At 46.9% G+C, this 24,431-nt stretch overlaps 1 protein-coding gene across 2 annotated transcripts in view; it reads right to left on the bottom strand.

Moving 5' to 3' along the window:
- Positions 1 to 24,431, bottom strand: part of CCDC149 (coiled-coil domain containing 149) — a 103,060-nt gene that overhangs the window by 30,213 nt on the left and 48,416 nt on the right. For both annotated transcript variants that reach the window (XM_077880865.1, XM_077880875.1), the window contains exons 4-8: positions 20,759 to 20,866; positions 4,143 to 4,259; positions 3,180 to 3,352; positions 2,377 to 2,449; positions 894 to 978 (exon numbers count right to left, since the gene is read on the bottom strand). In XM_077880865.1, coding sequence (XP_077736991.1) covers positions 894 to 978; positions 2,377 to 2,449; positions 3,180 to 3,352; positions 4,143 to 4,259; positions 20,759 to 20,866 — 556 coding nt within the window. The remainder of the gene's footprint in view (positions 1 to 893; positions 979 to 2,376; positions 2,450 to 3,179; positions 3,353 to 4,142; positions 4,260 to 20,758; positions 20,867 to 24,431) is intronic.

The raw sequence follows: 24,431 nt of genomic DNA, 5'->3' as shown, positions 1-24,431 counted from the left end.
AATATTGTAGTTTTCTGTTTAAAAACAATTCTAGGGTATTCTTTTTTTTTTTTTTTTAGTGGAAAAACAGAAGTTGCTTGGAAAAGTGCTTTGGTTATCAGGTTGGCTGGAGACTCAGCACTTTTATTTTTCCTAGCCACTCCAGCCCTGATTAAGACTGCCATATGATCGTTGCTGGTCTGCACAGCCGACAACCCGAAAGTGGGCCAGTCGGGCATGTTCAACCTGAGGCTTACGTCGAGAACTGAATTCCCAAATATTAAGTGTCAGAAGTAAGCTCTCTGCTATTTATTCCCCTGGACTGTTCCTGGAAGATCATTATTTTTCATCAGAATCGACAAGGAGGAGGAACAGAATTGCAATCAATAAAAGCTTCTTTGAAAAAGGCACATGTTCCATGATAAAATGATTTCAGCAGCTGTGAGACTTTTCTATTCTGGTCACAGAGGCCAGAAGAAGGAGAAACTCGACGAGGTTGGAGCATGTACTCAGGGATGCTAAAGCCGGGGTCAGAGCAGGGAAAGCATTCCTGAAGGAAGAGCGCAGTATAGGGGAACAGATGTGAATGGGGTCCCGTTATTAGAGACACATCTAATGCAGCGGTTCTCAAAGCAGGATCCCAGAACCGGCAGCAGGGACCCTGGGAACTTTGCAGAAATGCATATTCTCTGGGGGCCCCACTAGACCTACTAAATCGAAAACTCTCCGGGGTGTGGAGGGAGGGCAGTAATCTGTGTTTTAAAACAAGCCCTCCAGGCAATGCTGATGCAGGCAGAGGTTTGGGAAGGGCTGTTCTAAGAATCACCTTGGATCCCAATCCACAAACAGAGCTGTGGGCCCAGATCCCCCGCGTTCTGTGGTCATAAGAGGTCCCTCCAGAGGACACACCCTACCTTGCTTTGCAGACAGGACTCCAGTCAGCGCACTGCTGCTAGATTTACTCTGGCCTTTGGAGTTCTTCCGTCGCTCGAGAGCATTCTACAGCAGCATGGGGAGAAAATACAAACCTCTATCAAAAAAAGCCAAATAATAGAAAAATACCTACTTGTAGGAGACGCGTTCCCCCCCCATCTGGCTCATGGGAACCCTTGGCAAACCCCAATGCTGACCCAACTTTTAAAATTCCGAGTGCCTGTCAAAGAGTCATGAAATTTATGGACCTGGTAGAGAGTTTTGTGGGTTTTGTTTTGTTTTTAAAGTTGGTGCCCAGCAGAATGACAGCAATTACCTTCTCCTATATATAAAAGGCACTCGATGTGTATTCATTAAATTAAATCAAGCCTGAAGCAAGAACTCCATCTAATGTGTGAAGTCACTAGTTATGGAAACCCCTCCTGAATAGGCATGAGAGGGAGAACGGGTCTACTTTCATTCACCAATGCCAAAAGATCGTTATTGGCCTTTGGAAGGCTTCCGGTGTCTGGGCTGGAAAAAGTCCTGGCCGGTGAAGACGGCTGCCACGGACTCAAGATTCGGAGGTGCACGTGTGCCACCCGAGTGCCATTCCTATCGCGGGCCCTCACGTTAAAATTGATAACGCCCTGTATACCCAGTGCTTGGCATATTGAAAAGCCAAATAAAGGCTGTTAAACGAATGCATACACACATTTTTTAAATGTATGTATTAATTATACAACTTCAAAAGCCGTATTCTTCTTTGGCTCCATGCGTATATATATATAGACTAGCGTAGAGTGTGGCCCCCACAGCGTGGAAAAGGAAGAGGAGCACAGAGGCTTCTGAGCAAAAAGCTAACGTCGAAAGCCAGGAAAATGAGAAGGTTCTCCCAAGCATCTAGACTGCTGTACAAGTGCACCCTCAGGAAGAGAAATCAATCTATTTTCAAAGCAGAGAAGCCCAGGAGATGTTTCTAATTATAACGCTCACAACGAACATCTGCAGAAATAGATATTATCAGACTAATGGTGCTGGAATTAGTCTAAACAACAGTGGGAGAATTTAAACACTCTGTCCTTTCAGTGTGACGTGAACATCCTCGCTTAGGTTGCGATTCCCCCATCTTGGTCGCTTCCCTTTGCTCAGAAACCATTTTCTCATGGGTGATTATGAGACAGATAGTGTCAGATGACAGGACACTGCATCGAAAAGCAGGTGAGGAACCTAAGTCTGCGTGGACCGAGGCTGTCACGCGGCCCCGTCCAGGTAACGGCAACGGGGGGCTCTTGCAGAGGCTATTTTTGTTGCGCTCGTTGTTTTGGGTTTAACTCTCCCTGGCTACCCACGTTAAAGCTCTTTACTCTATCTGGGAGGGCAGGCAAGCACTCAGATGTCTTTGGCACACGACAGGGAATTAAAATAGGATGGCATTTAGACGTATCACGGTGAATCACTGCCAGCATCGTCGGGATTCTCTACCTTGTACTTGGCGATGTTTGACTTCAAGAGGTTGACCTCTTCGTGGAGTTGCTTTAACCGCTCTTGAAGGTACCTGGAAAAGAAAACATACACCTCGGGAGGGTTTGGGAGCGACACAAAAATACAGACACGCAAGCAGGAGCCGGAAAAAAAAAGAAAACGGCACGCCTCCAGAGCCATCGTGTACACAGAATGCCTCCTCACCACCAGCAGAGGAGGAGAAAAGTGCATCTTTGTGACCTTTTCTTAAATGGATGCGATCAAGGTCAAATATGCCCAAATCACAGAAACCCCACTTTAGAACAGCCTTCTGCACAGATCCCCTGAGGGACAGCAACACAGTTTTCACATAATTCTCATTAAGAGGATTCCACTGGGAAGGCAGGCTGGAAGAGGCGACACCAGACATAACATTAAATTAGACACACACACACTCACACGCGGGCACACATGGGCACGCACACACTGAAATTTGCCTCGGGGAAAAGACACAGCTAGGGGAGTTTCTCAATTTATTTTCTTATTCTTTTCCCTCTCCTTGATAGCAATACCTAGCGGCTGTCGCTGGCTCCCTCCCCTTCTTGCCCACCTGGAGGGTGGGGAGGGTCGGGGGAGAGAGAAAGGGGAAGGTACGCAGGCAGGTAGGTGTGTGGGGCTTCTTTTCGGACTTTCACAACTGATAGGTGACATTAATGCCACCATTTCAGCGTTGGGACTCTCACTGGAAGGCAAATGGGAATCGGGCTGCAGGGAGGTCCCAGCCAGCATTCGGCCGCAGTGCCCGCCTGGGCCTGGCCACTTGCCTGTTCTCCATACACAGGGCGTCCACGTCAATGATCCGGTTCTCATGGCCACCCAGGATGTGGTTCAGCTCCTGGTTGAGCCTCTCCACTTTGTCCTGGTAGGAAGATCGTTCTTCCTTAACATCCTGGAGCTCATCCACAGAGGCCTGCAGGTCATGCTCCAAAGACTCAATCTGCAACCAAGGAAGTGTCCTTACTTAAGATGTTCTTCAGACGTCATTTTATGGCCAGAGATAGAGCCTTCTGCTTGGTTGACTGACTTTTACAAGGCATATTAATACCACCCGCATGCTATAAAACCGCAAGCACCACACACTGGATCACAGCTTAAGGAAGGGAGCAACTTTCTGCCAGACGCTCATTACGTCCAGGGTAGGGTGGGTCCAGTATCGGTTCTGGAAGCATCAGAACCAATCCCATCCCAACTGCAGCATGCCCCAAAGCCAGAGGCCCCAGGAGACAAATCCAGACACTGGGAAGGGCAGCCGGTGTCTTACACGCGCAAACTTTCTCAAGCTCCTCCAGACCCAGAAATCTTGTTCTGTGTTTCAAAACCAATTAGGGAAAGAAGGAAAATGAGGTCTAGGCTCTCTTCCTTGTTCCCTAACTAGGCCTCTGGACCCGCTGAGATTTTGCCTAAAAAGCATCACCCAGCACTTCAGCAAACTTGCAAATTAAGGCTAGTTTGCCACATTTGGTTCCTTCCTTGTCTATCCCGAGTAGGGGGGATGTTTCTTGGGTCCAGAACCACGGCACCCAACGTAGGAGAGCGGACTCACTGGAGGCAAGAACCACAAGAGGCGGCCTGGGAACCAGCAGAGCCCTGAGAAAGTCAAAGCATTCGGCTTAGACCCTCCTCCTGCCTCTGACCAGCATCCCAGGCACCTCACCCTCTCTGGGAACCGGGGCTGCAGTCCCACTGCACACACACATCCCCCACTCTTTGCAGATGTTACCAGTCACCTGTTCCTTAGCTGTCTCCAGCTGCTGAACCAAGTCTTCACGCTCATGAGCTGCAAAGTGCCGCACGCCGATTTCTTCGTCTCCGAGCCTCTGCTTGGCAATTGTCATCCTCAAGAGCTGCATTTTCCATTTGTAGAAAAAGGAAAAGAGAGAGAGAGAGTTAAAATGAATAGATCCAAACAAAACCCCGAGCCTATTAGGCAGAAAGTTCTGGAAGGTAAGACTTTTCAAGAAATACTAAGGAAAGGCGTAAGACAGAGAAATTTATTGCCAATATCATGAATTTAAAAAAAATTAAATGTAACATATATTGTAGTTTGTACACACACTCGTGTACCCCTCCATGTGCGCAATCACAGTGTACATCTCACGGGAACGCAGGCCTGGGCCTTTGAAGGTGGAGGTCCTTTGTAGCACTGCCACAGTGAGGGAAAAACTCTGGGTTTCTTTTACACTCAGCGAAGATTACAAAATGGTAGCACAATTTTGGGAGGCGTCTGGTAAGATGGACATGTTCCCACACACTTAACGATGAGGTTGTATCATCAAGGGCCTTTAAAATGTCCCCACCAAAAAAAAAAAAAAAAAAAACAACAAAAAACGTCCCCACCATTGATCCAATAGCCCTGCTTCTGACAACCTGGGCTAGCAACAATCCCAGACATGCACTAGCTTTAGGAAAAAGGAAAAAGTAGATTGTACTCTCGTTTCCAGAAAGAGCTAAAACAACCGAGAGACAACGTCTAACTAGAGTGGGACGGCTAGCAAACTGTCGCGCAATCAATCAACGGGCTGTTTTGCAGCTGTTGGAAATAAGGGTGATGAACTGTGTAATAACACAGAACATGCTTATGATAGCATGCTAAGCAGGGAACAAAAAGCAGAAGACTAACTTTCATTTGCAGTATAATTGAAATTATACTAAGAACCCGTGCACAGAAGAAAAAAATGACCTGATAAGACAAAATGTTTGAATGTGTGTGTTTCGGTGACAGTGAGACCGTGTATGTTCTCCGCTCTGTCCTTTATGTTCTAACTTCTCAAATAAACACACACAGGTTTCACAACAGACTTTTATTTATGTTTCAAAATGCCAATGGATAAGGGGCACCTGGGTGGCTCAGCGGTTAAGCATCTGCCTTGGGCTCAGGGCATGATCCTGGGGTCCTGGGATCGAGTCCTGCATCGGGCTCCCCACAGGGAGCCTGCTCCTCTCTCTACCTGTGTCTCTGCCTCTCTCTCCCTCTCTCTCTGTGTCTCTCATGGATAAATAAGTAAAATACTTTTAAAAATGCCTATGGATAAAATTCCAGTCTTCAAAATATAATTTTCCAAAGGATCCCTGCAGAACCTAGAGCTGCCCCAGGCCCTGGAGCCTAGCTCCACATGTGGCTCTAAGCTTTCTGGTAGGGCCAGGATGGAAACTGTGATCCCTGGAAGATCTGAAGGTACCAGAACACCCATTAGGGGCCTACCTCGGTGCCAAATGGGTTGCCATGAGGGTGACTTTTTCTGATGCTTCCTGATGCTTCTTCTGAAAAGGCCGTAAGCCTGATTCCCCCCACCTCCCTGTAGGGTGTGTGTGGACAGGCTTCATAGACGGATGACATCTGGGGACAGGCTGTTTTACAACCCAGCCTGTGAGGCCTCCTTGTTGCAGCATGGATCTTAAGGGGTTTGTGGTCATTAAGAAAATGGATTTTCAAGTTTCTAAAGGATTTAGGGGCAGGTAGAAAGTTAAAGTCCAAGGGAGAATATTAACTAGATTGAGACAATAAATACCAGCAGGAAACATAGAAAACAACGGTACCTAAAGGAAAGCAAAGAGCATTTTCAAACGACATCTATTTTCAGTCCTTATTGGAAAACCACGCCATTGAACGTGACCAATGTTTATTGTACACCTACTATGAGCTAAAGCATCACGGACATTAAGTAGACAATGTCCTTTTTTTTTTTTTTTTTTTTTTTTTTTTTAGATTTTATTTATTTATCCATGAGAGACACAGGCAGAGAGAGAAGGAGGCTCCACACAGGGAGTCCGATGTGGGACTGGATCCCAGGACCCCGGGGTCACGCCCTGAGCCAAAGGCAGATGCTCAACCGCTGAGCCACCCAGGCGTCCCTAGCAGACAACGTTCTGAGCAGCTTGTACTAAGGGCCGGCCAAGGATGTATGATGCTTAGGTCTACAGGTGGCTGTGCATCATGGAAGCTGATCATTGCACAAGGATCCCGTATATTTATACATATAAATTTGTGAATTTACCTACCAGCAAAATTATTCACACTCTCAAAATCAATGTTTGTGGCACTTGTGCACCACAGGCAGGCACGTGCCGGCTGGTAAGTAGAGAGGTGCCAAAAAACAGAAATCATCCGTCAGCAGCGTTCCCCGCTGAAGTAGAACAAGGTGACGGTTTGCCTTCCCGTTTCAGTTCTCATGCTGCAAATGAGTGTCCCTTTCATGATCTTCTTGGTGCCTTGTTGGTTCATGCTTTTGTGCTTTTTGTTGGTATTTTACTGGGTGCTATATGCAACTGATGAATGAAAAACTGAAATTGATGATGTACTGTATGTGGGCTAACTGAATTTAAATAAAAAAAAAAAATAACATGCACAGTGCCGACGTGCTATCTCATGTTCCCAGGCACAAGAAGGCTGTGAGCTGTGAGGTGCCTGCTGGAGAACATGCGTCAGGAGTGCGAGCTCCAACGCTGCGGGCCCTGCGTTCAATGCTGAAGAATCAACGGTACGGATGAAGTACGACGGCTTTACATGGAAACATACATAAAACAAAGTTATGTGTGAATTGATTAAAAAAAAAAAAAGTATTGTGCCCAGGGGCTCAGAGGAACCTAGTCTGGCATCTCCCCTTGGGAGCGATGGTTCAGTATTTATTCATTCGCTGTTTGTGGAGAATTGAGAGAGCAGAACTGTAGCGGATCCCGCGAATCACCTGTGCTGGGGGTGATGGAGTTGACGGCGGGGCTGGTTCATTCAGCTCAAGGCGGATATGGGAAAACATCGTTCACATCGCACAGTTTCTCAGCTCAGAACTCTCAGAACCCCAAGACAAACAGCAAAGCAAATGAGAAACACTTCTCAGATCTCAAGGTCTAGGAACAAAAGGGCTTGTGCCTTTTTTGGCGGGAGGCATCAGGAGGCCTTTGACACGGCGTGGAACTTTGACGTGGGGGGCGCTTCTCTTGACACGCAGAAAGCCAGACTGACGGCCTGGACTTGAAGTAATAAAACACCGCTGTGGTTTTCCATGCACAGTACGCTTCACTGAACACCTAATTTAGAATCACACAATTATGTTTGCTTAACGCCAATTAATTATTAAACATGTTTATTGAGGTCTGACAGCCATATAAGAGAGTCATCTTTTATATGCCGGATGCCTGTTAAGCTTCAATAAATATGTTAACAATCATTTGGTGTTTAATATGCATACAATATTGCCTATTAAATTGCAGGGCTGGACTGGTTGAAACATTTATTTTTAAAAGTGAGGCCCAAACTGGTCAGAGCTGGATCGTTAGTTGGTCTGAAATTCAAGTGCAACCAAGCTGAAAGGGCCCGAGGAAGGGGGTTGCAGCAGGGATGGCGCAGAAAGAGTTCTCCTGCCCTCCAGGGTAACAGCCTCGAAGGTTCTGGAGTCTGCCTTGGTTGGGGGGTCTGCGTCCCGGCTCCACGGTCTGCTAGCTGTGCAACCTTGCACGTGCCTGAACTTCTCTGAGCTGCAGTATCTTCCATGGAAGCAGTAACAGTATGGCTTCCCGTGCGGAGGGTGGTGGTAGGGGGATTGCTGTAAGTGTGAAGTGACAAGGAGTGGAGTGGCTCCAAGTGAGCATTTATTTATTTTTAAAGATTTATTTATCCGTGAGAGACAGAGAGAGAGACAGACAGAGAGAGAGAGAGAAGCAGAGACATAGGCAGAGGGAGAAGCAGGCTCCCTGCAGGGAGCCCGATGTGGGACTCGATCCCAGACCCTGGGATCATGACCCGAGCCAAAGGCAGAGACCCAAATGCTGAGCCACCCAGGCGTCCCACTAAGTGAACATCAGGGGTTCAAATATCCGTTGCTTGGCAGGGGGTGGGTGGAGGAGAGAAAAGAGGAGGAAGAGAGAGATGGAGAAGAGAGGATGAGCAAGCAAAATGTTAAGTTGGGTCACTACCCACCCCTGCTTTCAGTGTCCCGGACAGACGGGTGTGGGCGAGGGGCTGATGAAACATCTAGACACAGTCACATTGTTCTTATTATACATACAACCCTGATCGGGAACATAAATGCCACGGGCCCTGAACTTTATGGATAATTTAAGGGACCATCAAGGGTGGGGGGGTACTGTGGCCAGACACAAGTGTCTGCCTCTCACATGCTGACATCAGGACCTAATCCTGAGAGAGGATGGGATTTTTCTGCAATACTCAGCGCAGCCCCTGGAACACACACTGTGTGCACTGTCGGCTGCTATCACGACCACTGCCAGGATCACAAGCACTGTTAAGATCACCACCACTCTTAGGATCACCACCACTGCCAGGATCACGAGCACTGTTAGGATGGCCATCACGGCTGCTCTCCATGTGAGTGGCCCACTGGGGATGTCCAGTCTTTCTTCCGAGCCAGAGGACGTGCAACTCCGGAGCCAACCTCATCTGTAGACGGCGGGCAATGAGGTTGATCTCATGCCTTGGAAGTGACCATGAAGCAACTGCTCGGGCCACTTAATCCCCCACGCGGGGCCGTCAAAACTCCACGGCCAGCCTCCCGGTGGCAGCCCGAGAAGCGGATCATTGCCCTGCACGGCGCACGCGTGCCACCGATGGATATATTCCTTTGCTGATTTAGATGGAAATAAAAGTTTATGAATGAATTATGGGTGTGAGTCGTCAGCTCATGGATGAGGAGCAGCTGCAGCTGGGATGTGGCTGAGGGACGCGGCCACGAAACCACGTGGCTGAATGGCTCTTGGGTGCCCTTCCCGTACCCTGCCGATGGAGCCCACCTCCTCCTCTGCCGAGGCCCTATCCAAACTGGTCCTCCGTGGCGGGGGGGGGGGGGGGGGGGGCAGTCGGAATGACTCACTCCTCTCCACGTCTCTCCTCAGGCTTCACCCCGCAGCCCTCCACATCCTCTCCTTCCCCGCTCTTCATTGCCTGACCCCCCACTCCCCACCGCAACCCCCCCCCCCACGCAGTCAGTGACAGGTAGCCAGAGGCAGGAAAGGCTGCTAGTCCCAGGTGTTACCTGTGTTCAGATCCCGATGCCGCTAATCCCACTCGTGCAACCTTGGCAAGTCATCTAACCTTGCTGGGCCCCAGGTGACAGCTGTTTTTTTGAAAAGGAGGATTGTCTTAATCCGTGCAGGCTGCCGTAACAGATTGCCATAGACCGGGCGGCTTGTAAACACCAGCATCTCTTTCTCGTAGCTCTAGAGGCTGGAAGCCCCCGATCAAGGTGCTGGCAGCCTGGGTGTCTGCTTCCTGGTTCACAGATGGCCATCGTCTTGCGGTGTCCTCGGGCGGTGGAGATGATGACAGAGCTGTCGGAGCCTCTTTTATAAGGACGCTGATCCCATTCATGTCAGCTCCACCCTCCTGACCCCAATCAGTTTGCAGAAGCCCCACCTCCTAATACCGTCCCTTTGGAGGTTAGGATCTCAACACACGAACTTGGGGGACGGTGCACAAATATTCAGTCTCTAACATTCCACCCTGGCCCCCGAAAATTCATGTTCTTCTCACATAATATAGTCACTCCGCCTCAATAGCCTTCAAAGTCTTAACTCATTCGAGCATTGACTCCAAAGCCCATTGAAATAGCATCTAAATCAGATACGGGTGAGGCCCCAGGTATGATTCGTCCTGAGGCAAACCCCTCCAGCTGGGAACCTAGGAAACCAGACAAGCTATGTGCTTCCACAGGACAAAGGAGGGACAGGCACAGGGTAGACATTCCCACTCCAAAAGGGAGAAATGGGGGGGAAAAGGGAGTGATGGGTCCTAGGTACGTCCAAAACCTAACAGAGCAAGCAACGTCAAACTTTAAGGCTCACGAATAATGCTCTCCGGCTCCATGTTCTGCCTTCGGACCCACGATGGGTGGCAACCTCACCCCTGTGACTTGGTGGGACAGCTCCACAGTGGCTCTCTGCTGGCCCTGCAATTCTGGGTGGCCTCATCCTTTGTAGCCAGGTGTAGACTGCCGTGACCCCAGGCACTCTTGGTGATCTCAGATTTGCCTTCGTGTTCACCCTTCCGTTGTCTTGAAGAAAGCACCTGGCTTGCGCCTGCGCTGGCTGGTCAATACTTAACTTCCTTATCAGATGGTCACCTGGCCATACCCTTGGTGGTCTCATTTTTATTTTATTTTATCTTTTGGCAATACAGATAGGCTGAGGACTGTCCAAATCTTTACGTTCTGGGTCCTTTTGGCTTAACAATTCCACCTTCAAATCATTTCTCCCTTGAATTCTACACGCAAATCAGGAGAAACCAAGCCACGCGGCCATCACTCTGCTTAGAGATCTCCTCAGCTAAATATCAAATTTCCTTGCTCGTCAGCTCTGCTCTCCTTAAGACAACGGACTCAAACACAACTCAGCCAAGTTCTTGACTACTTCAGAACAAGGAAGGCCCTCACCCTAGTCACCAATATGTCCCCATTTCTCTATGGGGCCTCATCCATGGCCTTTCCGCGACATCCTCTTCACCATTACTTCGGTGTTCTCCAAGAAGACGTAGGCTTTCTTTGCAGCTCTTCTCTCTTCTGAGTCCTCCCCGGAATCGCCCTGGATGGTGCATTCATCTAGCACGCACCGCCAAACCCTCCGAGCCCTACCCATTACCCAGTTCCAAACGCACTTCCACGTTTGTTATTTGTTACAGCAGCATCCTACTTCTCGGGACCAATCCCTGCCTTAGTCTGTTTGCGCTGCTCTAACAGGGCACCTAGCCTGGGTGGCTTCGGATCAACAGAAATGCACATCTCATCGTTCTGGAGCCTGGAAAATCCCAGCTCGAGGCACTGGTGGATTTCATTTGCGGTGAGTGCCTGCTTCCTCGTTCACAGACAAGCATCATCTTGCTGTATCCTCACTTGGCAGGAGAGGCAAAAGAGCTCTCTGAGGTCTGGTTTATGAGGGCACTAATCCCACTCACAAGGCTGTGCTGTTGTGACCTGATCACTTCCCTAAGGCCCCACCTCCAGACACTATCCCATTGGGGGTTAGGTTTCAAAATATGAATTTTAGGGGGACATCTTCAGTTTATAATAAGGATAAAAGCTAACTGTTCTGTAGACAGGACCGCTCCATATGGCTGCCCATCCTGCACACTGCACAATGCCAACTCTGGAGGGGCTATCTCCACAAGGTGAAGGCACGATGCAATGATCCCTGTTGATGTAACTCTCCAAAAAGCTGCAGAAGTTCCATCCCCAGTTACAGTTGGCATGGTTACCATTCTTATGCAGGCTCTCTATTTGTCAGGGTTACTGGAAGGATCGGATGAAGGAACTGCTCACAGGAAATGGATGCTTGCCTTCCCTCGCCCCCAGTTCTTGCACTGCTGCAAACAGCACACCTAGGGAGAGGTCAGCATCAAAAGGCATTTATTAAACATTCATCTGGCGTAGGGCCCTGCTGGCCGACTTAATAAACAAGGCCCCGCCTATCTTTACTCTTCCTGTTGGTTTTCTCCATATGCTCTCCGACTGCCCCCTGACCTTTTGAAACACCTTCGATAAAATTGGACATAATTGCTTAAAAAGGCTCCAGTGGGCAACTCTACTGTGTACACCAGAGTCCAAATTCCTAGATCTCTATGAGAATCCAGTTTTAGCTTTAAACAAAAGAATTTGTCACGAAAAAAAACAACAACAACAAAACAAAGAAACAACCCCAAACCGAACCAGACAGCTGTTTTCATTGTCTTCCTCCCAAGGCTCTGGAGATCATCACACACACTCATGAGTGTGTAAATCAACGTCTCCCGTTTAACCAGCACCCAGTTTGAGCCACACAATGTGCTAGAAGCTTTTTCTTACACATCATATCTTCAGTGGCTTTTCGCTGCACTGGAACAGACGCCAAAGGTTTTGGTCAGGTTGATGAGGCGCAACATGAGGATGTGAGCTGTTCCCCACCTGCCTCCTGACTCCATCTCCAGCCAGTTGCCTTTTCTCTGTTCTCTAGCCCGGCTGGCTTCCTTTCAATGCCTCAAACATAAATGCTTGTGCCTGCCTCCGGGCCTTTGCACATCCTCTTGGTCTGTCCAAGAACCCACTTCCTTCTTCTCTTTCAGGTCTCAAATCAAACGTTACCTCCTCTGTGAAGTCTTCCCTGGATAACACCACGAGAGACGTTCATCCCTAAGTGGCTCTCCTTCCCACCACCCCACCCCACTGTCTTTATCACACTTCTCAGAAATGACCTCATGTCTCTTGTGCCCTCCCCACCGTAAGCTCCACCACAGCAAAACCTCCCTTATCACATGCACTGGAATACCCATCACCCATAGTGGTGTCTGGCTAAACATACGTGTCCTTAAATGCTTCCTAAACCTGGGAAGCCTTTCATGTGATGCTTCCTATAACTCTGGGAGGCAGACACCTCCTCTGTCCCCTCTATAGGAGCGATCCCCCACTTGCCCTCCTAGAGAGGCTGACCCAGGTTCTGAAGCCAAGGCCCTTGCCCAGAGTCCACGCTCAGTTCAGTGAGCCACAGTACCCCCTCTCTGAAGGTCTCTGTCTTTAATTTATTTTTAAATTTATCTGAGAAGAAACAGAGGGTGAAAGAGCATGAGAGGGGGAGGGGCAGAGGAAAGGGGGGAGAAGCAGGCTCCCCGCTGAGCAGGGAGCCCGATGCGGGGACCCTGAAAGCATGACCGGAGCCAAAGGCAGATGCTCACCGACTCAGCCCCCCAGGTGCCCCAAGTTTCAGTCTCTGAACACTTAGAGCAAACACACATGCAGCTCTTCTCACATCCCTCGCCCTGGCCTGGGTGCTTACACACACGAACCCAGTTAAGCCCAACAAGGCACCCTGTTGGTATCCCCATTTTCAGGTGAGGTAAAGTAACCTGCCCTCGTTGCAAACTGAGTCGACGGCAGGGCTGAGCGGTCAGCCCTGGGAGCCTAGGGTTCTGGAGTTGATGCTGCGCTGCCTCTCCCCACAACAGCTGCAGCAGCCACTGCACTGCGTTCCCTGGGGGCTGTTCCGTGAGAAGTGCTTTGTATGACTTTTCATATTCAATTCCCATGAAAGGCTCACTGGCCTCCCTGTTTGTCCTCATCCCTCGGTTACCTGACGTCCCAGCACACGCCCTTCAGGTTTCTCGGCAAAGGGCATGTGAACAGACATGCCTTCCCCGACCGCCCAGTATAGATGGTGCCCCGCTGTGCCCCGGCTGCACTCCACAGTGCTCTAAGTCATTTTTTCACCTAGCCTTAAACACCCCCTGACATATCAGACTGTATTTCATCAAATATAAAACTCCAGAGGTGCCTGAGTGGCTCCGTCGATTGAGCGTCTGACTCTTGATTTTGGCTCAGGTCACGATCTCAGGATTGTAGGATCGAGCCCTGCAGGGGGCTCTGCACCTAATGTGGGGTCTACTTGGGACTCTCTCTCTCTCTCTCTCTCTCTCTGCCTCTTCCCCTGCTCGAACTCTCTATCTCTCTCTAAAAAAATAAATGAAATCTTAAACAAAACTCCATCAAGTTTAAGACCTATCACTGTGTACCTCTAAAAGAATAAAACCTGTTAATCGTAACAACATGGTATCAGTGACTACATGTCAGAAATGTTCAAGTGTGAAAAACTGCATCTCAGAATCTGTGAAATAGAATATATTTATTGGTTTATTTGATTACTGTTCATCTATCCCTACTATAGTGGAAACCCCATGAAACCAGGGACTTACTGTTTATGACCCCAACCGTAGAGCATATAGTTGGGTCCTCAATAAAGATGTGTTGAAATAATTCGAACTGAACCATGCCCTGTAGGGCGAGTGCTACTGTCTTCTCCATTGTCCAGATGAGAACCAACTGTGACACAGAGAAGTCAAGCAACTGGACCAAGATCATACAGTTAGGAAGCCCCTGAATTACCCTCAGACAGTTCAATACACATTAAGCTCTGAGCCACAGACTTTATAGGGTCCCACCAAGCAGTTTTAAGGCTGCTTCAATTTCTTTGTACTTCAGTGTAATTTGGACATGGCGTGCCGTAAAATGAGCCTTGGGGTAGGAATCTCTCAGAACCAGTTCTCTGTGAATCACTAAACTCTACCTCTGACACTATTCATACCCTCTGTGTTAATGAAATTGATTTTAAATTTTTAAAAAAGGAGTAAACCTTATTTAAATAAAAAACAACCACAGTGTCCAGTCTATGGGATGAATGTCCAAAACCACTGGCCTCACGGGCCACCCAAGCTACATGCTCATAAAAGGCAGAACAGGCTCAAATACGGTCTCTGAGACCAAACATACCTAATTCATCTGACCGTGAAACATTAGGGAACACTGAGCTAGTCCGGCTGCTTGCTGAACTAACTGGGACTTGTCTATAGTTTACAATCAAGATCCTGGTTAGAACAAGATACGCTGGGGCTGGAGCAGGTGAAGGGCCCTTATCACTCATTTTAATCTTTCATAATTAATTTCTATAATGCCCCAAGGTCAGAGCTTTTCATTAGAGTGCTCTCTTCATCTGGGTTTCCTACAGACTAGGACATCTCTCTGTTCCTTTGAAGCATAAAGAGGAACAGTTTACAAAGAGCTTTCTGATACCTCATTCCGGACCATTACAAACAGCCACAGCTGAGCACTCTCTTTTAAAGAAAAAAAACAAAAACAAAATATACTTTAATTAGTCTCCCGCATGCTCATTGGTCTGTTTTTATTGGCTTGTGGCTTCGACCTAATTGGCTTGCTCTCCAAATCCATCCAGAAGACCCACATCAATAGAGGTTATGTTCCCGGAAGGGCTCTATCATTTTATGGTGCCAACACCAGATAAAACAGAGGTGCTTAAAGACCATCAGCTGGTGTAGCATAAAGCTCATTATTAAGGGCAAAAGTCCATGTTTATCCAATATTACAAACAGCTACATTTAAATTGACCAGCGGAGGCCCAGGAAATGTGGATACAGGACACTGCTAGGAGCAATTGTCCACCTGAACTTCCTTACTTTTGAATACTTTGCATTGCATTATTGTTCTTCTGCAGTCAAGTGCCATCATCTGTCAACTGAAGAAAACCAAAAGCAAATGGACAAGGAAATCAAGTTCTGGCTGTCTCAATGGGAACATGAGTTCCTGTTCCTGGCATTCCCTAATTTGGTGCTTATTCTACAAGGGGGATACAAAATGCAAGGAAGCTTCCAGAAGCTCTGCATCAAAGCAAACAGGATTGGTGCTGGCAAAGGCTGGGCTGGTTATATGGAGTGCTGGGTTTGGGGGATCCATCTTCCAGATGCCAGGCTTCCCACCCAGTTTCTGTCCCTAATGGGAGGCACACACCGGCTCCCTTGAAACAGCTGACCACCAGAAAGGACATTCCAAGTTTCCTGGGTCCAATCTGGCCCCAGGTCATGCTAAGATACCAGCAACAGTTACCTTTATGGAACGCTTCTGGGTGCCAGGCCCTATGCCACACCCTTTACAAACAGAGTATTGCACACACGCACCCAATCGTTAAACCTCATTGTCCTGCTCTTTTCTTCCCAGCACTCACCACCGTCTGATGATCTTACGTATTTTATTTTCTTACTGTATGTCTCCCCAACCAGAATATAAGCTCTATGAGGATGGGTATCTTGTCTTTCTTATTCCTCGATACATCCACAGCTTCTAGAACATTAAGCAGTCTGTAGCAAGTCCCTAATTATGTGTGGATGAATAAATGATAAAACCTGACAGGGCAGCCTGGGTGGCTCAGTGGTTTTGCGCCGCCTTCAGCCCGGGGCGTGATCCTGGAGACCCGGGATCGAGTCCTACATCGGGCTCCCTGCATGGAGCCTGCTTCTCCCTCTGCCTGTGTCTCTGCCTCTCTCTCTCTGCGTCTCTCATGAGTAAACAACAACAACAACAAAAACTGACAACAGTTCTATGTGAGGTATGACTGCTCCCATTTTCCAGATGAGGAAGCTGAGGCCTGGAGAGAAAACAGACTTGCTCAAGGCCATAAAACAATCCCTGGCAGAGCTAGAATACACACCTGGGTCTCATGATTTCCAAAGCTGGACCTCTTGGACTGTATTTCTGTACACCACTTAGACATGGGCAAGGCTGGAGCTGGCCTTTCCTGGGATGCTGACTTTTCCAACTCCCAACTCAGTGCCTTCATGTTGGTGGCCTCATGATTTGTCATGGAAATTGGCAAAGCGCTATCAGCCAGCCTTCCGCTTTTGGAGAGCTGGTCTACCAGCCGGCTATATGATCCAAATGTGCTCTGCTAGTTTTATTGACTGGCTCTTCCTAATCCTAAAATTCTTGGAGAACCCATTATTCCTCCTGGTCCCTTTTCCCTAAATCTGCTCTTCTACTTTGTTTTTTTTTTTTGTTGTTGTTGTTGTTTTGTTTTGTTCCTGTTGTTTTCTGCTCTTCTACTTTGCATTGCATTATTGTTCTTCTGCGGTCAAGTGCCATCATCCGTCAACTGAAGAAAACCAAAAGCAAATGGACAAGAAAACCAAGTTCAGAAAAGGAGCAAGCAGTCCTTTAGGGCAGGAAGGAAAGCTGCACTTCTCTCAGTGGGCTACTTTTTTAGACTTAGGGCCCCAGCATTGTCTGCGTTTTTCCACATAATTGGTCCTTACTCCTCACAGACTGACACCCTGAGAGCCCAGGGCAATCTACCACCCATGAAAAGCTTTTCCCAGGGTGATTTGTGGAGATGTGAGTCCTCAATTCCCCCACGTGCCTCCTCTTTCCTCATTAACCTTTCAGAACTATAATTATCAAGGAAACGGAGGGTGTCTGGTGAGTTTCCCTTCTCACACCTCTCTTCTAGCTTGGACAGGGGGGTTGTGTCCATCCAGGAGCTCCAGGAAATTCTGGGGCACAGTTCAGAAGAGATGGCAGGTGGTGTTTGATCACGGGACCCCCCCCCTCCCCACCCCATCACAGAAACCCCCCGCCCTCCCAACCCCACGGGAGGGCTGAGCTGCTCGTAAGCCAGAGTGGCAACAAATCTTTCAAGAGGCTGTTTGAAAATGCTTTATGGCACGTAGGGTTACAAGGCTCTAGCTGAACAAATGGAAAAATTAGTCTACCTTAAAATATCCAAGGCAAGTAATTTCCTATCACCTTGTTTCTTAAACGTACTTAACATCTAGAATCTGGGCTTCCCAAAATATGGATAAGGGTCATCAGTTAAAATGGCAACTTGGAGATAAAAAATCTTCTGCTTTAATAGTCACTCATAAAACGATGCCATCGGCCCTTCTGTTTGGAACGGGGTGGGAAGGGGAGTCGGGGTCCAACAACAGCAGTTACCAAGTGTTCTTGAATTTAACGGGCTTGAGGCAGCCCGTGAGCAGGATGCTTACCCCAAGTCCACCAAGGCTCAGCCTCAGACTCAGGTCTGCTCTCTCCACAAGGGCTTCCCAAGGTGAGATACCTGGGTTTGCTTTGGTTTTGCTTTTTCTTGGGTGAAGGTTTGCGTTTTTCTAGCTCCTTTCTCCAGATTTCAAAACTACTTCTCAGCCATACACAGAGTTCCTGATGACAACTACAGCTTGTTTTCTCAGTCTGCTTATAACCTTATATTCTTTGTCCTTTTCGTTTTCCTTTTCCTCTTTCTTGAGCCTTTCTGCTCTTTTCATTCCCTTCATTCTTTCATTTTTTTCATTCACTCATTCATTTATTCCATTCCTTTAACAAAGATTCATTACATAATGTCGATGTATCAGGAATGGAGAGTGCTCATCCTAGCACCTCCGTGGTATACCAGTCAGACATTCTGCCTGCAGAGAGCTTCCTCTTGGGGCAAGGGGGCCATACAAGTGTAAGCAGAAAGGGGAGAGCAGAGCACTGTGGGCATGCACAGGACCTGCTGCTAAGAGCTGAAGAAGGCTCCCTTTGACCTAAGACCTATAAGATGAGCAGGAGTTTGAGAAGGAGGTAAAGGGGAAGAGAGTCCCAGACAGAGCAACAGCCAGTGCAAAGGCCCTTGGGCACAAGGCAGTATAGCTCAGCAAAGGCACTGACCTGAGTGCTGCTGAGCTGAAGCATGAGGTGACTAGTGGCAAAAGATGTGGATGGAGAAATCAGTAAGGGGCCAGATACTGGAGGGCCTAGCCCCCCATGGCAAGAAGGTTGGACGGGATTTGGAAGGTGACACAAAGGTCGGAGCAGCGAGTGACATAATGAATAAAAAAGCAAATTAAGGGTTAACCCATTCTCCACCACACACCAAGGAACAGGGGCCTCTAAATCTCCCAAGATGCCTGGTGTCATTATCGAATGAGTAATCTGGCCCTAATGTTGATGACTGGGGGTGGGGGTGGGGGGAGGGTGGCTATGACTCACAGGGATCTGAAAATAAATCAGCCCTATAACTATAGATGCAAATGAGAATAAATGGAATCTCTGGGGCTGACTGCAGTTGGCCTTTTTTTTTTTTTTTTTTTTTTTAAGGAGAGGCTGGATACTGAGATACGGGGTCTGCTGAACATTATAACATCTTCCCTGTACCTTTTGGCAGGCGAATTACTTCACAGGCCATGAATATGAGTCACTAAATTCTAAACCTTGGGCAAGAAAACAAAGTTTGATAAATGTGTCCAGCTACTGGAATAAAGACCCAGAGCACAAACAAATCAAGAAGTTTAGACTGTGCCAATGCAAAAGGAGCCCCGGACCTGTGCTTAGTGTTAACACACGCATACATATACACACACTCAGCCACACACACACTCACACGTGCATACATGCACACTCACATACACACACGCCCTCCCTTTCCTCTTTCTTCCCTTGAAATATCAGTTGCAAACACTGATTCCTAATATACCACATGTCTGAAAGGTGACAAAATTAAAAGTAACTAGAAGATGCAGAAGAAGTATATTTCAGAAAGTTGGGGAAGGGGTAGCTCATTTAAGGGGAAAAAAAGAAATAAGAAAAAAAAATCAGTCAATCAAGAACCATGAATCCAAAAATCTCATCTTCCTCAAAATGTTCTAGTATTCTGTGGATTTATTCTATCTCCAAAATCCCTGTAGTATTTTTATGGATTTAAAGGAAACTACTACCCACATCTCACTTTATTCTCTAGAAAACCTTATCCTGCTGTTATCACTTGAGGAAGTGACTAAGAAGGCCTGGCCTTTAATTATGAACCAAACACCTAGGTTACAGAACTTAAATCCTTATAATGGTGCATAAAACCACACCAGAGGCCTGATTAGCTTGTCCAGTGTTAATTAGAACCCTTCTTAGGCATCACATTCTCTCCCACCCCCTACTTCATGACCTGGAATAGAAAAAGCCTAATTTTTCAAATATATGTTAAATCCAAGAGGTCTAAAAAAAATTTAAAGGCAGATTAAGTGGAGAAGGGGCTACATAGGAAGACTTCCAATTGGCCTTCACACTGAGCCTCTCAAGCCAGCAATAGCAGAAAATCCTCTCTGATCTTTTGTTAGAGAAGACTTCTCTGGATAACCCAGACACTTCCCTGCCTTTTTTTTTTTTTTTTTTTAAGAGCCAGCATCTTTCAAAATGGTGCCTTCCAATAACCAACAACTCCCAGAAACAGTGAACATCACTGTCATTTGTTAAGAAAATTTGGTAACATTTAAGAGACATTTCCCAAGAAAGGCCTTCCTCCCCGCCATGGAGTTTTCTCGAGTCAAACTCCAATGGCCGTCTCTATCAGGAAAGCTGCCTCTGGCAAGGAGTTGAAAATGAATCTTAGGGGCAAAACAGAAAATTATTTAGTGGGGGGGGGGGAGACAGAATTAAACTTCGATGGTTTTTCTTTCTTTTCTCAATTGTACTTTTGTTCATAGCTTCAGCTGGGAGAGAGAGTGCACACATTTAGTTTGGAGTTTATGAGTTCATATTTTATAATTAACGTTGCCAACAGGGGAGTTTGATTAATACCACGCAGTGGATTTTGAGCAATGTTCCATACAAATTGCCAAATTTAGCAATAAAATAAATTGGTTATGTGAACATAATTAGTAGGATGACTACTTAAAATTCAAAACTGAATGTGAATAATTCCAAATCATCTGAGCCACAAATCCATTATTTGTAGAGAAGGAGGAAAGTATAGCACTTTGGGTTTTATTTTGCCCTCAACCGCAATGTTATTCACCACCAACCTGAACATAATGGAACTTCTACAATGGGTTGTGGCAATATTTTAGAGCAACCCAGGAGCACGCACATGAGCGTGTGCGCACGCACAAAGGGAAAGTAATAAAGATAAGAAATGCTAAACTGTGAATTTTCATTGCAAATGTAAAAATCTATAACAAATTTTTCAGCAAATGCTGCATTACATTTTTCTGATGTGCTATACATAAACCTCTAGCGCACAATTACACAGCAGAGCTTTTTCCCTTTAAATATTCACACGGTACCTTATTGTCGCCCTGGACTTCTGCAAGCCTTTGCTGAAGTTCTTTAATTTCTTCTCCCAGATGTTTATTTCGGTCCTGAGAATCTCTCAGTAGTTGTGCAAGATTAGCCTGGAAATGTCAACATATTACGGAATACAATCAGAAACACAGGAGTGGATAACTTGGGGCTTTGCAAGGCTTACTGAGGCTGGCATCCGGGTCGAGTGGAACCACACAAAGCCCATTAGGATAAATTCATACACGAATGCAGCAAGTGTGCAAATCACACCACTACAAATGCATGGAGGGGAACGGTGTTGGCTTTGAACTTCAGTGAGGGTTGTTCTTTGTTTCCAGAAGGCCTCACAGACAAGTAACGGAAGACTCAGTCATATCAGATTTTTGAGACAAAAAATGGTAAGGGCTCCACACCAAAAATTTCGCAAGTGGATGCAGAGTTCAATTCTAAAATTTGAGCTGATAATACAAGAAAAGTTTTCTTCATTTAGATAGTTTTCTTCTCCTTCAAATAGAACTGGTTTAATGAGCTTTTCTTTGCTAACTCAATGACCAGAATTTCGATCATGAGATGAGGCATCGGGAGAGGGGACAAGGGATGAGCAAACACTTCAGAAATCAGGGTCCAGAGGTAGTCCAGCAGTCCCCTGGGCTGGTTTTTTCACCTCCTTGTTCCCCTCTTTGGGCCCTGTGCTCCTAGGGCCATTCACCTGCCAGTCCCAGCTTCATGACGACATCCCCTCCATAGGATGTGCTCCCTGTTCAGACCTGGGTCCCTCTGGCCCATGTGGATCCCTCTCCATTGCTTGGGTTCTCACCTTGCTTATAGCCTGATCTAACCTTGCAAGAAGACTGCAAGCTACGGAAAGGCAGAGATTCTGTTCTCTACTTCTCGGCATCCGTGACTCTTGCTCCAGGAAGGGCTCGTGTTCCAGCAAATGTTTTAAAGACTTATGATGAGCAAATGAATGAAGGAAGGAAGAAGCAAGCAAGCAATGAGAATATGGCCTTTGGGAAGGAATCATTCAGAAATAGTCATACAGGAGATTTTAAAGACTATCTTGAAGATTCCCTTCATGTTATAGCTGAAAAAACCCAAATCCAGAGACATTAGGGGACTGTAGTGGCCAAATCTCCAAAGACTTCAATGCTAATACATTTTTGGGGGGATGGGCTCCTGGCTGGCTCAGTTGGGACATCTGACTCTTGATCTTAGGTTCATGAGTTCAAGCCCACGTTGGACATGCAGCCTACTTTAAAAAAAATAAAGATTTTTTTCAAATGCTAACACTTTTGGGAATACTCAATTATGTCAAGTACTAAAAAAAGGAATGAAGGTGAAAGAGACTAAAAAAGATTAAACCTTGGCGTGGCTCATCCCTGACTCTGCTCTTGATCTCATCTCCCATTTCCCACCAGTTGGAGTATAGGTTGTCTCTACCCTCAGGGTCTTCCCCACTCCAATTCAGCTCACCCCAAGTTTACCTCCTTGCTGTTCCCCAAGCATACCAGGCACGCTCCCAGCACACTCCTGGCGCCATTGCCTTATGCTCTCTCGTGGGAATGCTCTCTCTCTAGAACAGCTCTTGGCCCCCTCCCCCTCTCACTTTCTTCAGGCCTTTGTGGAAAAGCCACAGTCTCAACAGAGCCCACCTGGACCTCTGGTCTAACACTGTGACCTCCTTTCAAGGTGGAGACCCTGATCTTCCAAGCCTCTTCCCCTACACTACTTGTTTTTTTTTTTTTCTTTCATAGCCCATGCCACCACTGTGTAATTTATTTCATGGCTTACTGCTTACTACTTATTTCCTGCCTCCCTCTCCCTACAAAAATAGAAGTTCCATGAAGCACAAGGAACTCTGTTCTCTCTATGGATCTACCCCAAGCACCTAGTAGATGCTCCATAAATATTTTCTAAATGAAAGACAATATGCTGAGTCTGGAGGTCGTGGTTTCAGCCTAGGGAAGAATCTGGAATATTAACAATATGTACCAACACTGAAGCCAGTGCTGGGCACAGACCGAGTCTTGTGTGGAAACCTGACTCATCCCTGCTGGCTGGATTTAACCAAGCCCTGTATTACTCAATAATGCGATTTCATTTTCCACCTCATATGTGCAAGTTTCATATTTTAGGATAGTTGTATTCTGATTTTCCCAGATTTCCATTCTTATCAGATAAAAATTTGGTGAGGGATGAGGAAAATTCATTCCTTTAGAAGTAACAAAGTAAGAAAACACCTGAAGACATACAAACAAACAGAAAAATAACAGCTACTGTGACCAACGGACTATCTTTGGAAATTTTTAGAAATCAGAGAAGTTAAGCTGGATCCCAGTCTGCCACTTACTGGGCTGAGTGACCATGGGTGAATTCTTCAACCTCTTAAGTTTCCCCACCTGTAAATACAGCTAACCACACATACTTCATGTGGTGATGTGCTACCTATATTGAATAGTGGGCATAGGACACCTACCACGGTGTGTGGTATATAGTAGGTGCCGGTAAAGGGATTGGTTATCTCCTCTTGACTGTGTCCTTCCAATAGCTCCAACTCAACCACTCAGGCAGCTGTTGGGTACACATGGCCAAATGCATCCTTGGACACAACAGGCTCCTTTGTGATCCTGCCCCTTCACTATTCCTTATCAATTCATTTACTTATACAACAAATATTTGTTGAGCATCTACCAGGTGCCAGGCACCGTTTTGGACTCTGGAGACACAGCAGCAGCGAGCAATACAGACAAAACACACCTTGCCCTCGTAAACTCACATTTGAGTAAATGATATTACATTTGTTACATTATGTTGTAATAAAATCCAGAGGATCCAGTGGTTAGAGGATGAGTGCTATGGAGAAAAACCAAGTGGGTAAAGGGAACACAGTGTGTCCCAGAAAAGGATCATATTTAAACCAAGACTTAAAAAAAGCAGAAAGAGTGGGACATGAACTTTGTGGATGGGAGGGGGGAAGGTCCAGACAAGGGGAAAGGCACCTGGCTTCCCTCGCTCCCTCTCCCATCACATGACACGATCATGCCAGGGACCGCAGTGCAGTGATGATTCAACTCTTGACTTTCCTATCCTGCTTCCTCAGCACAAGGTATCGCAAGTGGGCCGCCTCTGCTTTCCCTCCACGGAACCCCAGAACATCTCCCAGACATTAGCTCAGCCAGCATAATCCCTCCCTCACAGGCCGGAGGGACTGGCCCCAAGGAGGGGCCGAGAAGCAGCATCTCAGCACCCCCTCTGCAGGAGACACAGCAAAATTCACCTTCGTAGGACCTGCCTCTTCTTAAGCAGCCCAAGGGGTGCTCAGAAACAAATGCTGGTGCGGGTGACAGTGAAGGGGATCAAGAGGACACCGATCAGGACAAGTGCTGAGCAATGTCCAGGGATGTGGAATCGCTACTGTACACCTGAAATGAACATAACATTGCATGTAAGCTACACTGGGATTAAAAATAAAATTAAAATTTTTAAAAAGAGTATCAGTGGATATTTAATAAACCCCTCCTAAAAAATATCTGCAATGTTCCTAATATTTCCTTTTTTTTCTAAAGATTTTTATTTATTTAATCCTGAGACACACACACAGAGGCAGAGACACAGGCAGAGGGAGAAGCAGGCTCCTTGTGGGGAGAGCCTGATGTGGGGACTCGATCCCAGGAC

This window comes from Canis aureus, chromosome 2, assembly GCF_053574225.1.
Source record: "Canis aureus isolate CA01 chromosome 2, VMU_Caureus_v.1.0, whole genome shotgun sequence".
Lineage (NCBI taxonomy): Eukaryota > Metazoa > Chordata > Mammalia > Carnivora > Canidae > Canis > Canis aureus.
Note: the sequence above shows the minus strand (reverse complement) of the source record. Positions and strands in the feature narration are given on the sequence as shown.